Source organism: Parasteatoda tepidariorum, chromosome 2 (assembly GCF_982258835.1).
Source record: "Parasteatoda tepidariorum strain Cologne lab strain chromosome 2, Ptep-v5.0, whole genome shotgun sequence".
Classification (NCBI taxonomy): Eukaryota; Metazoa; Arthropoda; class Arachnida; order Araneae; family Theridiidae; genus Parasteatoda; species Parasteatoda tepidariorum.
The window spans coordinates 67,092,485-67,110,931 of NC_141756.1; the positions used below are offsets into that span (position 1 = coordinate 67,092,485).

General features: G+C 27.9%; 1 protein-coding gene across 1 annotated transcript; it reads left to right on the forward strand.

The window, feature by feature from the left end:
- Nucleotides 1-5,258: 5,258 nt before the first annotated feature.
- On the forward strand, nucleotides 5,259-17,325 carry LOC107456669 (uncharacterized). Its single transcript, XM_016074599.3, has 3 exons — nucleotides 5,259-5,468; nucleotides 14,480-14,602; nucleotides 15,889-17,325. The coding sequence occupies exons 1-3, from the start codon at nucleotides 5,457-5,459 to the stop codon at nucleotides 16,465-16,467; spliced, it is 714 nt and encodes a 237-aa protein (XP_015930085.1). The 5' UTR covers nucleotides 5,259-5,456; the 3' UTR covers nucleotides 16,468-17,325.
- Nucleotides 17,326-18,447: the final 1,122 nt, after the last annotated feature.

Below are 18,447 nucleotides of genomic sequence, written 5' to 3' on the forward strand. Positions count from 1 at the left end.
TTATTTAATTAATGCTTATTTATTAATTACAAATCTTCTAAATGCTTACAATATTTAAGATTATTTTTCTGACAAGCCATTTACGATAAGACTGTTAGAAGCACTTTATGATACCCTGGTCCATCGGCTGCAACTTTGCTGTTGTGTTTGGCGGGAGAAACTGCAAGTTTACTGCTTTCAAATTAGGTAGATCACTATGCGCTGTGCATTTATCCATAAAGAGTATCACTTTTCTTTTTTTAGCGAAGAATTTCCGATCCAATTTTCTTACATAGTCTTCAAATAAAACTGATGTCATCCAAAACTTTTTGTTAGACTTGTAATCCAAAGGATACGTTTTTACATTCTTGAAACATTGGAGATTTCGGTATTTTCCGATAACAACTTAGGGCAATCCCGATAACAACTAAGGCAATAAGCAAGAATTATGGTAAAATTATCATACTGTATGGTAATAACATTTCTGGTGAAAGAAACAAAACATAAATAAAATGAAACGGTAAATAAAATTAAAATATATACAGCATTTAAACGAATCATTTGGTAATTTTCCGTTCATATGGTATCGGTTTTCCTGAAATTCTGGTTTTCAAAATTTTAGTTGTTATTTGCCTCACATTTGGTAGAACATACAGAACTGTACAGTACATTTGATGGATTAAATGATATTAATGCTATGCTCTAAGGTATGGTGATAATATTTACCAAATTTTATCAGATTCTATTAAACCGTATTTTAATGTTAATTATATCAAAATCATACCCAATGCGTTTTGGTAAAAATTACTGAGTTTTTTGTGATATTATATAGGCAGGAACCCGGTAAATTTTACTACATTTTGGTAGTTTTGAACTTTTCTCTTTTCTCAGTGCACATGTTCTAAAATATCAATACCATGATATTTAAAAAAAGATATTGATGTTTTACGATATATCAATGTTAAATTCAATACTTCTCAATCCCACTCTACACAAAATTTTTTTTTAAAATACGTAAAAACAAAAATTGAATGAGCTTTAGGCTGAAGAAAGCATGCAACACAAAAAAGAAATATGTTTGAGAGACCAAATACGAAAATGATCGACAATTAATTCTATCGTTCTCTCAGTTACTCACCTCTGATACTATGCTGATAGTTCGGTACACTTTGGATTTAACAATCATGCAATTTTGCAATAACCTTAAAATATGAACCATACTTAAAGTATTTGATATTATGGTTTAACTTAAACTGAAATATGGTTCAGTTTAATGCCTCATTATTGTTGAAAAGTCCCACATTATAGCGTTTTGAAAATGAACTATATTTTTTGAGAGTGTTAGTTAGTCAACCTTCTACAGTTAGTTAGTGTCTTAGTTAGTTGAAATTCCACAGCAAATATGTACTATACAAGATAGACGGGACTGTTTCTTTTTTATATCCTTAAATATTGATTGTTTCAGATTAAATTGGCTTTCTCAAATGCTACAGGCCACGTTCATGCATTCATTCTTTTAATTATGAAGAGGCAAGTAGTGGAACCAGATTACGAAGTTTCGGTGCTTATTAGTGAGGCGAAACGTGGTTTCGGAACTTTAATGAATATTCATCTGGTTTTCATTTTATAATCTTAACTTTTCTTCTTTTTCGTTATTTTAGTATAATCTGATCATAATACTATGAAAACGAACACTAAAGTTCAATAGCATATGTGCTGCTTGGTTAGCACTATTAATCAATTGCGAAATTAGCCATGTATATAGCACTTTATTTCTACATTTAAATTGCGATTATGATATTTTATTCTGTTGCAAATTTGTCTAATGTATATGTACTATAAAAGACAGACAAGACTGTTTCTTATTTTTTTCATATCCTTAAATAATAGTTGATGGGTGAAAAAAATAATTTAACATTTGAATAGGGTGAAAAAAATAACTTGATAGGGTGATAAAAATAACTTATCATTTGAATTTTGGAATTGTTTAAAGCAGTTCGATGTATAAATTTTTTAAGTAAATAATTCTTGAAGTTGTACGCTGCCATATATAGTAAATTGATTTTTAATGAAGAAAAGGAAAGTATTATGCAAATAAAAATATTTATAAGTGCTTTTTGATAAATGGGAAAAGTTATAGAGGTTACAATTAAATATGAATATAAGGACACTTAAGACAAGACTGTCTCTTATTTTTTATATCCTTAAATAATAGTTGATAGGGTGAAAAAAGAACTTAACATTTGAATAGGGTGAAAAAAAATGACTTGATAGAATGAAACTTGATAAGTTGAAGAAAATGACTTAACATGTTTCTAAGAATAATAGTTGATAGGGGGAAAAAAACTTACTATTTAAATTTTGGAATTGTTTAAAACAGTTCGATGTATAAATTTCATTAGTAAATAATTCTTAGAGTTGTGAGCTGCCAAGTATGGTAAATTGATTTTTAATAAAGAAAAGGAAAGTAATTAGGCAAATAAAAATATTTATAACTGCTTTTTGATAAATGGGGAAAATTATAGAGGTTACAATTAAATATGAATAAGGACACTTCAGCTAAAAAAACTTTAATAACTTCAAATGATTTTATAAATTGTGGATCAAAAATTATCTTTGATAGTTTATTAAAAAAAACTTTTGATAGAAAATTTTCCACCTTCTATTCCTACTGCGAGGAAATTTCAGCACTTTAACACCAATTATGAAGATTTTTTTTACTTATCATTTTGAAGATTGTTAAGATGCAGTTTGCTAAGGGTATTTTTTGCTTAATACTAAGATTTTATTATATAAAGAATCTCAAGAAATCAAAGCGGTAAAATATTACTTGATTAAAAAACTTCATTGGTTTCAAAAATATTCAGATTGAATTAAAAGTCGAAAAGTTCGCATACTTCAAGCGCTGAGAAATAGACGTCTAGACTTACTTGACGTGAATGCGAAGAAACAATGATCTGAAATATAAAACGTAAGGTTACTGACGAAAAATGGAAATATGAGATATAAATAAAGTTGTTAACAAATGAATCAATGATTTACACTGAGGCTACAGTGATTTTTCTTGTTTTGATTTTTTCACTTATATTTTTGCTTTACACTCTGCTACTGAGGTTTTTTTAAGCTTAGTTTCCCACCTTTATTTTTATTTTTTCTTTGGTATCTTTGTTTTTTAAATTTCAAATTACTTTTGTCTATTATCAGTCATCTGTCAAGTCTTGAGAATGGGAGCCTAATTTTGAGCGCTTGAAAGATGCCGACTTTTACTTCTATCTGCATATTTTGAAACCTATGAATTTTTTTTAATCAAGCTTTAATATTTAATATACTAATATTTTTTTTTATAAAAAAGGAACTCACTTTTCTTAATTTAAATTATTAATATGCAGCTAAAGCTCTTCGATCTTAATGATTTCGAAATGGCGATCTTAAAAATTTTTTACATTATATGGCGTGATAGGCAAAATATGAAATTACAATCCCTTGGGTAGATCTAAAAAAATAACTGCTAAGTTAAAATTTTTCAAGCTCAGGCTACCCTCAATATTTTATGGTCAAGAACCTGCCGGAAAAGACTTGTTTCTAGTAACTAAATTTTTATGTCTGATTTTGTAAGTAAGTTGAACAGTCGAAACAATTTTGAGTTTAAGATTAGCAATGTTCAACTCCGTAGCCTTGTAATTTTTGAACCCAATCCAGAAGACAAGGGAATTACTGTATCAAGTATTGGGAGAAATTTGATTTTGTGGAGGATTTTTTGATGATCCTAACCCGCATTTGCGTAACGTGGAGAGGAAAACCTCGAAAATCTCCCACGGCTAAGGAACACGGGAAGGGGACTCTAACCCATAATCCATCTACTACTGAGGATATTTTTCGCCAACACTGTGGTCTGAATCTCAGCCATCACTGGGATTTAAACCCGGTTCATCTCATTAAGAAACGAGCAGTATACGCAATTTTCTTTATTTCTATGAAAATTTTAATTTCATTAAATATATTTATTAAGCTCAGAATTTTCTTATTTTTTTTTCTTATCATTATTTATTTCAGTTTGTACTTCCTTTAACTTACTTTTTTTTGCTTGTTGAGGTAAAATAAAAAAATTCGCAACTGAAATAAAACAAAATTGCTGAATTGTTTTGAATCAATCCTTCAGAATCTAACATAAATTCCATTTTTGAGATGTAGGACATCTAACAAATGTTTAAATATTCGTTCTAAATTAACTAAGGACTTTAATATCTTTAGTTATATTTTCTGAACTTTAGAAGAACTGACTTCTTATTAAACTGCGGATAACATCGTAAAGGAATTAGAATTTTGGACTAGAAATCAGGTATAATTAATAGAAGCATTCAAGCCAAGTTTTTTTAAAATCTATTTTAATACACGCAAAATTTTATAAGTCATCAATATCAATTTCATACATCATCATCAATTCATCAATAATTTACAACAGCCTACTTACATTTCACATATTAGATTAAGTATTTAAAAGTACTAGCGTTTAAAAAGTTAAAAAGTATTAAAATTTTAAATTTTGAAAATTAAAGTACTTCGAAAACAAAAAATTAAATAATAGAAATCTATGATTAGATTAGAAAATTTTCCTTCGAAAATGTTTTTCAATATTCATTAATTTAATATTCGATATTCATTAATTAATATTCATTAAAATTTTAAGTGATAAATATTGAAAAACATTTTCGAAGGAAAATTTTCTAATCTAATCATCTATATATATATATATAGGAGGATTTATTTATAATTATTACTATTGCTCATTCTTTAAAACGCAACTGAATAAAAATTAACTTATTTCTCTTTGATAATTTTTTATTTAAATACAAATATTTCTGGGAAATTAGTAAACTTAATAGAAAAATTTTAAAAAAATGTCAAAGAGAAATAAGTTAATTTTTATTCAGTTACTTTTTAAAGAATGAGCAGAAACATTTTTATTTAAATAAAAAAAAAGCTGAATGTGTTTACCAAAAGCAAAACTTTAACTTCTAAATAAATATTTTACATTTATTTATTGATACTTTTTTTTATTCATATTAATTTAATCCCCTTTTAATAGTTGGCATTCAAATCAAACACCTTAGTGAAATATAAAATAAAAAGCGAAGAAAAAATTCCGAAAATCACGTTTCTCGCTAAATGAATAAGAAAAACAAAAAGCAACCGATCTAAGATACACAAAGGCCGCCTAAAGGGTGGGGCGCAATGATGGCCGGCGGGCAAGATTGAACTCTAACCCACCCACAATGGACAGACAGACTTGCACTTTCTTTGGAGTCCTAATTTGGGACATGTGCTGTGATTTACACTATCTGGGGCACTCCGAATGTCCAGCGTATATAATACCTCGGCGGTTCATTCGAATCAAAACAAAACGTATTGTGCCTCGTTTGGAGTAACAACAATTCTAATTCTTAAGTGTGCTTTCCTGCAATACTTTACTGAAAACCATGCTTCACCAGGTGAGTTGATATTACCAATGGATATTTCTAACTGGATTATTATCGGATTTTGAACACCTTGTGGTTTGAGAGTAATGTGATGAAAACGGACTTTATTCATAAAGCTGTTATAGTAATTTTTTTTTAATAATAAAAAAGACGTTAAAGAATTTGGGAATTTATCAATAAGTAGGGTTATTTTTTCGATTACTATGAAATGGAAACGATTTTTTTAACATATTGGAATAAGAACTGTTATTATAGTAGGTGAATTGAATTTTTTTTAACTACCGTGAGGAGTTAATTTTACAAAACCTTAACTTGTTTGTAAATATTTAGTGAAAACGAATTATAGTTTAGGGTAAAAATGTTTTAAAAGAATCACAGCGTCTTGATACTAAATTTTAAGTATTTAAAAGTATTAGTTTGAAAAGCTGAAAAGTATTAAAATTTTAAATTTTTGAAATTAAAGTACTTCGAAAACAAAAAATTAAATAATAGAAATTAACTAGGTTCTAAAGTTTTAAATTTAAGTATTCAAAATCAGCAAAATTTGAAGTGACAAATATTGAAAAAGGTTTTTGAAGGAAAATTTTATATCAAAATAATTTTACCTTCTCATAAAAAGAATCTCAAATTTGCAGTGTGTTTTTAATTTGTAAGTCATTTTGAAATAGTAGTTTTAATGCTCGGTCTTAGTATTCTTGCTCTTCTTAGTAATCATTTTTGGTAATATCTACGGCGTGAAGTTTTTAAAATAATATTAAAACTCACATAAAATGATGTATGGTCAATAATTTAGAATTAGGCTGTAAAAACTTACGAAGGAACGAAGTGAGGGAAAACCATCACTGAAATTATTTTAAGTATTTAAAAATAATAGTGAGTTTTTAAGTTATGAGTTAAAATCTTTAGCAATGCGTTTTTATTGTTTTCCCATGTTTTCCTCTTTTATTTAAAAACAATGTTTTTTTTAAATTTTTTTTAATTTTTATTGATTTTGTATTTTATAATTCTTAAAACTACTTTGAGGCAAGGTGTGCTACGACGAACTTAATTTTGTAGTTTAATTCAATGAGTAATAAACTTTTGGTAAACAAACATGGTGGACAAAGTGTTGTAAAAATTGAAAAACGTGCCACGGTATTTTTTATTAAAACCTTATGAGCATTCAAGTAAACACTAAAGTAAATGTATTAATATTTGTACTTTCTATTTTACAATTGTATTTTAAAAACTAATTAAATTTCATAAATATTTCATGATTTTTATGTTTTTTTAAATTCTGGAATGTTTTAGCAATGAACGCTAAGTAATACTTGTACAAATCCATAGCAAGAGCATATTACAACATTATGTAAAGGAGATTTATTTTAAAGCGCCTTTTAAGTCATACCGTAGGAAGATGAACAAATGTTATTTGATTCATTAATTTTAAGTAATGTTTGAGAAAAATATACCAAGTTTTTCTATTACTAATAAATTGTTTTTGATAAAGAAAGGTTATGTATTTAAACTGTCGAAGAAAAGTAACTAATTTATAAAAATGTTTTTTTGATGTGAATTTTCTATAATTTTAATTTAACTATACACATTGTGCATGAAATATTGCAAAATAGTACCACCCAAATTATTCATAAATCTTATGTTCTTATTCTCTACTTGTTAAATACATTTAAATTCTACAGAAATAAGTTTTTCAGTGCTTTTGACTAACGATTTTATAATGCATTTGTTCTATTTTATTCCAAAGAGCACACAAAAAGCAGCCAAGCAATTTTAATTTATGCAATTTGTTGTTACGAAATTTTTACGTTAATTTTAAGGTGGGTTGTGTTAAATTTAGAAAAACAAATTCGTAAATAAGCAATAATAAAGAAAAAAGAAAATATTTATTTAGAAAATATTTTGTTCTGAGATGTGTTTAAATAATGTGAAAATTTTTTTAAACAAAAAATTTACCCATTCTTCACAACAAACTGGAAATTTACATTTGGAAAAAAAAATCTGTTTTAATTCATACTGTCTTGTTTCCATTAGTTAATTTATTCCAATCTTACCAATTTATTTAATATTAATTAAAAAAAACTATTTTTATTATGTATTTAAAACTATATGACGTGCAAAACTTTGAGTAATGAAAAAAGAATTCTACAAAATAATTGGCACATTTGCTTTCGTTTAATTTAACTATTTTATTAATATTGATTTGGGCAGTAGTTTTTTATTTTTGCTAAAAATAGTTACTATTTTAAAGGAGTAACTACTGGTTGCAGTAATTTACCTTCATAACATCTAAAAGCAAAACTGAAGTGTAAGAATTTAAAATAATGAATCAAATGAAGATGAAATATATCTATGAATGGATTATGTATATAAAAAAAGAAGAAACTTAGCTTCTGTAAAAGTTTGAAACTTTTTCAGTCTAAAATTTTTTTATAGTATAGATGCTTTATTGGAGTTGGATAATCTGTTAAAGTACCGCTTAATAATCAATGTGAGCAGGTTAGCATTAAAAGCTTAATTACAAAATAATCTTTTTTGTTTAACATAAAGCTTATTACTCTATTTTAACGCCATTTTTTTCATAACATCATCGTAACTATTTTTAACATTGCGCTTCAATTAGAAAGAATAAAAAATAAATGAGGATTTGTCCTTACTCTTTTGTACAATAAAAGTAATTTCATGGATCTAAGTATTAAAATGACAACCTTTATACTCCTTCGTGCTAATATCTAACATAAATTTTTAAGAAAATAGAAATTTGTTGTTTTAAGCATTTTTTTCAGAGAGAAATATATAAGCTGATCCTGGTGATCTTATCGCATCAATTTAAAAATCTCAAAACATAATAAACGAAAAAAAGCTTTAAACTAAAAAATTAAAAAAAAGAAAGAAATTTAACAAGATAACAGAGAAATAAGGAAAATAATTAATTTTAATTTGAAAAATTTTGAATAATTTTAATTTTTTTCTCCATATTTGCATGATATTGTATAAAATATTCGTATGTAGTATTTAATAAGCTTAATTTCATTTCATAAAGTTATGTTATAAGGCATATGCCATAAGATTGTATGTTGAATTAATCTGTATGGATTATTAACAACACTTTTGTTTCTCGATAAATGTTTCTAAAAAAACAGAATAAAAATGCGTCTCTAAATGCTTCAAAGTTGCGATCAACATTGCTACAATAGCCTAACCAAAAAGCCTCTCTGAATGTTTAATATATTTGATCAAAAATGCTTTGATAGTCTAATTTAAATGCCTAGCCTATACAATGTTTACAATTTAGATCAATATACATATTTAGACTATATACGTTTTACAATTTTGATCAACATTGCAACAGAAGCTTAATCAAAATTCCTGGCTGAATATTTCAAAATCGCGATACCCATTGCTACACCGTCCTAACCAAAAAGCCTAGCTGAATGTTTCATATTTTTGATCAAAATAGTCTAACTTATAATGCTGGTATAAATGATAAAACTAAACGTTTTATTATTTAGACCAACATATAATAATTATAATGCATTGTTGAATATTTCACAAATTTGATGAATATTGCAATAAGTAGCAATATTAAATTAAGTGAAGTATAGTTTTAATTAAATTAAATTTACAATAGATGAAGTAAAACAATAATATCTCGTAGCTAAAAGAGAGGCAAAATATCAAATAAATAGTTCTTTAGAGTTAAAATTAAGTGAACAATGGAACTTTTAATGGAATTTTAATTGAAATAAATTTACAATTGGATAAGTAAAACAAATATAACTCTTATTTCAAAAAGAGGCAAAATATCTAATAAACTGTTTTTTTTAATGTAAAAATCAAGTGAACAATGGAGCTTTCGAAGGAATTTTTCGATATCTGATTTATTATAATTGAAAGATCAAACAGTTTAAAAAAATGCACACCTCGTTTTGTTTTTCTTTATTACTTATATATCACAAAAAATCAACTCTTTATGCAGAACGCGTTTGTCCTCTCTGATTTTTATTACAGTAAACTGAATGAAATTAAATAAAAAATTGCAAAGAACGCCGGAATTTGAAAAGCTATGTTTTAAAGGAATTTTCTTTTAAAATTTGCGAATTTCAAATTAAAAAACTATTGTATCAGTGAAGCATACACTATAGCTTTATGTTATATAATTTTCAGTCTATATTTGTAGGGGATTTTTCGCGAATGTAGAAAAATTAACATTCTGGTGATTTTTTGTTAATAATTAATAAATTTTGTTGCTGAGTTTATAAGAAAATAAAATTTTAAAATATATACAAAAGAAATTAAATATTCATGATCTAACTCAATTTTTTAAGTACTATATAATTGTTAAAGAAGATAACTCTGAAAAGCATTTTCATCCTATTCGAGCGAAAGATGCTTTTACGAAGCAAGAAGATTTTCCATTTTATGTCATATATAAATAGATTATCATCAACAGGATCAAAAACATATATGATCTGTAATGTGAATAAAAAAAATCTTTATAAAGAAAAAGATTTATAAATTATTTTTATATCAATATATTTAATTTGCTCTGGAATGTTCAGACACTTTAACTCAGAACTACTGTCAGATTTTAGTGAAATTTCGTATGAACTTAAGTTGATACAATAAAAATAGCTCTTCTGAACAGTCGCAATATACACTCATAAGATTGGGTAGCTCTCATAGGAGTAAGAAGGTGTGAAACAGTGGTCAACGAATCTAACAAAAAAAGGGTTAATATGTGGTATGACTCTATCTTACAGGTACAGGTATACAAGTCTTACACCAGCGTGATTTCACATTATAAACAGGGTAGGGTAGTTTCGATGTTTTTGTAGAAATTGTTTATTTTCCAGAAAATTTTTGATCCGATGGTCTCCATTTTGGCAGCGCGTTGTTGTTTATTATAATGAAATAAAAGTCAATTGCACCTCTGAGATGCAAAAGTAGGTTTCTAAGAAGTTGCCTTTAAGTCTAAAATCAGGCAAGTGCCTTTCTCAAAAACGTGGTGGGGAGGGCAGACGTTCAACAAAATACCATCAAACCTCGGCTGTCATCATGGTTGATTTCCTGGAAAATGAAGGACAAATAGTGGATTTCTGGTTTTCTCTGCATGAATGTTTAAACTAGGAATACGATACACTGAAATATCAGAAATTTTTTTTTAGAAGTTTGATGGTCTGGACAGACTTCTTGTTCAATGGTCTCCCACTTCTCTTTCTCCCTGCTTTTAAGAGAGTCATTTTGACTGGTTTGTCAGACGACTTTTAGGGGGTAAATCTGGAGGGGCAGGATTTAGAGAAAGATCTGGAACTAGATGAAAGGAACATGTTGAAGAAGACCTGAAGTTACTTAAAAACAGTGACCAACTGAAAAGAATGATACAATTCTTAAAGAAAGAGTTGTAGCAGCAGGATGATGATGATGATGATGAGGTGTAGGTATAATAGTTTAGAGTCATATTTTTGTTTCTCAACAGTGTAATTGGCCATAATATCCTTCTAATTGGCGACAACGCTTGTTCACATAGAACTCATTTGGTCGATGATTTTCGGGTAAGTGAAAATATTCACGAAAAGATTGGCTTGCCAGACTTTCTGGACACAACCGTATGAAGCATGTCCGATCCCTTTTTAGCGAACGATACTCGTAATGTCCTCTGTAATCCAAATAGAACTCGAAAACAGCTTTATAGAAACTTTAAAACTACTTTAATTCCAGTTTAGAGTCATGTTATAAGACCGTATAATTTATTCTTACAATGATACAGACACTTGCGTTACATGTACCTTTTGAAACCTAAAGTTTTAAAAATTAAAATGATACATACGATACAAAAAGATGTAGAATAAAAACTTTTGATTCCAAACTAGTAATATTATGGAATTTCGTGAATTTTCCAAAATTTTCGTGAAAAATGTATATTTTGAAATCAGTTTTTCTGATAATACAATGCCACTTGTACACTTAAAATTAAAGCTTTACAAATTAATGGGACACAAAAAGATAAAAAATAATAATGTTTGACTCTAAATATTATTTTGGGTGATGTAATGTTTGATTTAAAATGTACAAAATATTCTCGGAAAAGGTATATTTTGCAATATTTTTTTAGATCACCGTTTTGTGTAATTTCCTAAAAAAATCCATTTTTTATTTATTCTTACAATGATATACACACCTGTTAACAGTGTCTTAAATAGTGTTTTTTCAAGCTTTATGTAATGGATAAGATGATATAAAAAGAGAAAAAATAAAGCATAAAATTTTTGCTATTTGAAACTGCTAGCAGTGAAAAGAAAACTAGGAATTATTTTTGCTAAAGATTAAAAATAAAACACAATTCTAAGAATTTAAATAAATTTGATTTGAAGCGTCTAAAATATATAAATATATTTCAGAGAAAAGTGATCATAAGAAATTAAAAGTAATAATAATTTTATTTTTATAAGACACTGAAGCATAGAATTTAAATCCACTTCTTAGTGAACAGTTTTAAAGTTTAAGAACATTGGTTTAGAAAAGAATGCATATTTCTAGATTTTATTTAGAACCTCATAGAATAGTTTTCAGTCGTTAAATACTTTTTTTTAATTTAAGAAGCCATACATTCTAATTGAAATAATAATTTATGACAATAAATACATATTTAGCATTCATATTTAGTAATGTTTCGATTTTATTTGAATCTTGTATAATAATTTAAAAAAAAAAAGCATCTCGTTACTTCAGAAATCATATACAATAATAGCTACATCGATTTCTGACAAAAAATACGAATATTTCTTTATTCGGTTTGAGTCCCATTAGACATTTAGACACTTAGGAAATCATTCATAAAATTTTTATGATTAATTATCCCATACATTGAAATAAAAATTAGACAAAAAACTGTGCACACTTCCAAAACAATAATTCAGGATGTTTTCTTTGTCTGCATGCAGCTTAAGCGAATTAAAAAAAATATATATGTGAAGATTAAGACATATCTCCTCTAATTTTGCAATCATCAACCGCCCACAATTCAAATTAGACGCAGTCGGCAATATTGTAGGCATAAATATTTATGTAAATAATGCAGGGAATCGACCTACTAAGCTAAGCCGTTAAGTACCCCCCATAAATTTAAACACGCGAACACTTATTCTAAGTTTAATACTTCCGCCATGTTGTAACGGGCTACAAAACTAACAGCTACACGCTATGTGACGTGTTGCGCACTTTCGGTGGAGTTCGATAACCTTGCGCAATTAAGTGACGCAACACCGATTGCAGGGTATTAGTGGCACGCTTCTGGCGCAATTAGCATCAGTGAGACAATGAAATACATACTTGAAGATCTTAGAACAATGAGAAATAATACAGGAAAGGTAAAACTACTTTCGAATTTAGCTTTTTTACTTTCAAAAGATATTCACAATATCCTCCCAAAGAAAGATCTATCGAAGATTGATAAAGATTGTAGCAACTTGGAATTTCATTTCTAGAAAAAGTACGATTAATAAAGAGAGCCCAAACCTAGTTTAAATATCAAAAGATGTGAAGAAAAAAGTCCTGAAACTGTCTCCGAACAATAGATGCTGGCAATTAGAGCAAGATCTTAAACGAGACCGTTATCAGGTAACTTCATCTGTAACTGAAGATTCATAAACTTCCTGGCCAAATGTATTCTGCTTAAATAGAGTTGCCATTGATAAGAATTGAAAAGTTTTAATTATTCTACTGTTTGGTGCTCATTACTGGAGCCATCGGCTTTCAATAAATTGCGTTCGGCGAGTTTGTTTTTTAGAACGATTAAAATGTGTGAGAAAGTTTATACCATTGTTCGATTATTCTTTGTTGCATTAATGAGGGATACTTCCGGTCGAACCGAAAGCATTATCTGCCATCTAACTATAATATCGAGGCCTCTAAATGAACTCTTAAATCATTTTGTACCGTTTTCTTATGATGCAATTATAGTAGGTGATACTTAAATCATTTCACTTTTGATAAAATTGATGTGACCTTATTTTGTTACTTCGAACTCATTTCGCGATTGTTGAAGAATTAATCATAAAATTCATTTTTTGATTTATGATTTCCACTAATAAATGTTTTTATTTTCTTACAGATTAAATGAGAATTATATCTAAGATAATTTTTATCTGAAAGAATGAAAAATAAAAATTTGCTTGTCTGAAGAATAAGCTACGCTCTACATTTTAGCACGTTTGTTAAAATAAAAAAAATAAAAACTGAAGGTTGATTAATTAAATTAAATTTATTAAGCGTGACCTTACAGTGTTTTCAAAGTTTTCCATAAATTTAATTTTTTTACTTTTTACAACATCTTTTAAGGCGAATTTATTATTTTTAACTACATGCTAAGGAAAATTAAAATAAAATATATTCGAATGTACAAGAACATGGTGAAATGTACGGCATTTCTGGCTCTACGGGAGCACCAAAACATTAGTAATTTTTACCGAAACACTTTGGTAAGTGATTTTGGTAAAATTAACAATAAAATATGATCTTATAGATATGATAAAAATTTCAAAAATGGTAAAATTTTGTTATTTTATCATGATAACCTTAGACCAGACATAAAAACCATTTATTCGTTGAAATTTACTATTCAACTTTGTATTTTTTACTGAATGTGTGGTAATTACAATAATTTTGAAAACTAAAATTGTCGGTAAACCGTTACCATATGAATGGAAAAAATTTCAGAATGAATGATTTAAATACTGTATATTTTGGTTTTTATTGCCGAATTAGGGTAGTTTTTTTAAACCAGAAATATCTTTACCATGCAGTACGGTAACATCACCATAATTTGTTTCGCTTGCTCTATTTACTCTATTTCAACCCTCTATTGAAATTTATAAAATAAAACCAAAATTTTATTGTAATTCTATTTTTGTCAGATACTTAAAAAAACAACAACACTCCAAGTAATGTAACTTGTAAAATAGTTTTAGTTTTAATTAATTTTTGAAATATTTTAGTTTGTAATTTATAATTTTCTTTCCTTTTAGGTTATCATTGCTGTTTTAGGCTTGACCTTAGTTTCAGCTGACCCATATGGTTATGACCATCATACTCCATCTTATGGATACAAACCATCTTACTCTCTTCCAGAGCCTGTATATGAAGTCCACGTATGTATTATGTCTCAGTTTTTTCAATCTATTAAGATAATATACGCAATTCATAAAGAAATAAAATAATTTTATAATTACGCAAAAAATCATTGTGTTATCTGATTTAAAAAATAATGTGCCTATAATTATGATAACTAATTATGAAAGACATTATATTCGAAAAATGCTTACGCGGAGAGAAAAAGTATGGTCAAAACTACCAGAATAAGGTAAATGTTTCCAGTTTCCCAGCTCTATGGGAAGACCGAAGCACTTTGGCACTGAATTTGGTAAAGTTAACAATAAAATATGGGCTTATAGTATGTGACTAAATTTGGGAAATTTGGTAAAATTTGGTAATTTTATCATGATACTTCAGAGGAGATCAAACATTTATTCCGTTAAATTTTTCTTCAGTTTTGCATTTTCTACTAAATGTGTGGTAATAAAAACTAGAATAATAAAAACCAGGATTTCCGGAAAACATTTACCATATAAAAATTACCAAATTACCAAATAAATGGTTCAAATACCATACATTTTGGTTTTATTAACCAGGATTATGCTTTTATTTTACCAGACATGTCATTATCATATAGTACTGTAAATATACCTTTCTTTTCTTTTTGTAGCTAAAATGAAACCTTCTTTAATCTATGAAAAATCGTTTTAAAACTGTATACAAAAATGTTTAAAAATTTATAATAAATTTGAATTCTTCATAAATTTGAATTCATTAAATTAAGATAATATTTTGGTTTAATGTTTCATCAATGATAGTTCTCTCTTTATATTGTTTTAAAACTTCCTTCATAGTTGTATCTACAATATGCTTTATCCTTTTTCCATGGAAATTTGTATTTAGTTCAGCATATTGGGATATTTCTAAGTTATTATTTCGAACCAAATTTTCATTACAGAATTTCAAAATGTCTTTAGCAATATATTTTCAAAAACTCGCGAAAAACTTTGATAGGAAGTGTACAACACTGTTAAAACTTAAGGAGCATATTGCCCCAAATTTCCTTTCAAATTTGGTACAACTTTATTATGGTACCATATTGGGCCATGTTATAGCAGAATATGGCTCAATATTCTACGATATGGAAGAGTTTTCTTTTAAACTGGATTCCCCTATTTTAGGGTTCAACTTAAGCAGGAATGTAGTACTTTCAAGCAAGTTATTAATGTTTCATTGACTTACATATTATTGAAGTTAAAAATATTGATATTATGGTACTATGTGCTCAATTAATCACGTCTAATTACACTGAACTTTATTGATGCATTTGTTTTGCTTACAGGAAAAACCCCAACCCTACAGTTTTGGCTATGAAACCAAAGATGCTTATGGCAACAAACAATTCCGTCAAGAAGACAGCGATGCTAGCGGAGCTAAAAAGGGATCATACGGATACACTGATGCCCATGGTATATACAGAACCGTAGAATACGTTGCTGATAAACACGGTTTCAGAGCATGGATCAAGACAAACGAACCAGGAACCGCCAACCAAAACCCAGCTGATGTTGATGTCAACGCAGTTGAATCGCCAGTTGTTCACCATGCTCCAGCTTACAGTGCTCCAGTTCACTACACAGCTCCCGCTCATTACGATAGCTACGGATCTGCCCCAGTTGTTTACAAGACCCCCGTTGTTTACAAAGCTCCAGTTGCCTACAAAGCCCCAGTTGCCTACAAAGCTCCTGAACCAGTTTACAAAGCACCAGTTGTATACAAGGCTCCAGTAGCATACAAAGCTCCAGTTGCTTACAAAGTTTCTCACAAAACACCAGTCTATGCTCCTAGCTCACCAAAAGTATACAAGATCCCAGCTTACGGATACAAACCACATTACCGCAAGTATGATGATGTCTATTAAATGAAGTGAAGGACTAAGTTTTGTTTTCAAACCTCGATTGTGATGCATGGTTTTGTACAATAATATTGTCTACGGTGATCTTAACTTTTTTTTAAGATCACTTGTAGTTGCAATTGTTATCTAGTATGTATGAGATATTTTACGTTTTTTTTATCACTATGTGATGGCTATTTTGGATTTTCAAAGCGTTTTCTATTTAATAAAAGACATCGAAAAGTAATTTTATAAAAAGCTAAAACATGACTTAAATTTAAAAGGAATGTTTTATGCATTTAAATTTCGAAACCTATAATTTGTTTCCTCCAAAGGATTAGGTAAAAAAATATTTTAACTGTAACAAAAACGTAACCGCAATACAAAAGTAACTGTATCTTTAAATGTAACTGTTTCTAAGCTATGCATCTGTAACATGTGCCAAGTTTTCTATTTGGTTTTGGTGTATATAATGTTTCTCGGCTTGGGCTTAGTTTTCCAATATTCTTTTATTTGATTTTTAGTGATATAAAACGCATTGAAACTTTTTTTTTTAAATTTTGGTTCTTATTACTTAGAGTTAAGTCATGAGATACTTTAATTATCTGATTCAACATGCCAGTGGCGAATGCTTTTCACTTATTCAACTCTTCATCCTTTATTTATTCTCTTTTCTCATTTTGTAATAATTCTTACCCTCGTTTTTGTTGTTCTTTTTATGTTTGTACAGTGTTTTATGGTAAAACTGATGTATAAGTGATTTTATGCAAGCAATTTTTATTTTATGGTGTACAAGTGTACTGTGATTTTAGGGACTCTTCTTCTGTTTATATGTGTAATATATATTTTCAGAGAAAGCAAAATAAAATATTATTTTAAAAAATCTGAAGTGAGATTTTGTCCTGATAAAACATAATGAATTTATGCTTGCATTGGAAATTAAACAAGGCTTCCATACTTTGATTCCAATTCAAATTTTAATCAGAGGAAAAAATATTAACAAGGCTTATTAAACAAGGCTTTTTTTTAATGAGTTAACATTGCAATTTCCTCCGCAAACACTTTTTAAATTCTTAGTTAATTTTTGGTTACGTAAGATTCAGCGGAATTTTTTTTGTCGAAAATAACCTTTATTAAATCTTAATTTCATTTTCGGTAAGCAGGGATCTAAAATTTTAAAACTAAAACAAACTTTTAATCTTCAAAAATTTCTTTTTTGTTTTTAAAAATAACGGCAAATTTGAGAGTAAAAAAAACTTGTCAACTGAATTGTAATTGTAAAGACTAAATTGTTCATGCCACGCGCAGAGTTCTGCTATGAATCACTGTAAAAAAGCTTGGCCCGCAATTTTTGGTATGGAGGTAAACTAAATACATTTTTAAGTACAAAATTGTGGTTATTGTGTAAAAAAGTATATAAAATTAATAGAATGACAATTATTTGAAAGATTAAATGTAAATATGTTACGAAAAAGTTATTGTTTTTTTCAACAAAATTTTTTCTCAATGAAGCCATAAATTGATTCTAATACGCATGAAAATGCTTGTTGTCAGTAAATAAACAAGCATAAAATGGATTAATAAATAAACAAAACTATAACAGTGAAAAGGTAAATATAAAAACGTGACCAGTTTTTCTCAACACCAAAAACGATGGCAACCAAACAACAAATTTTTTTTACAGTGATTGCATTGCATGGATATCAAAATAATATTTTTTCTAGATTAATTATATGGTTGATTACCTGGGAACTGAAATCTTTTAAAAAATTTCAGATATACATTGATAGAACTATATTTATTGTTCAATATTTATTTTTTAATGAAACGTTCTAAACATTTTTACTTAAAACGCGAGAAAAATAATAAATTTAGACTTAGTGCTTAGCTTTTGGCTCAAAACATGCCTGACATCATGCAAACATAAATTTGATGACTTTGAAAATAAAATTAGAGTTTGAAATTTTTATTACAACAATATTTTTTAAAGATTTTCTGGATTTATCG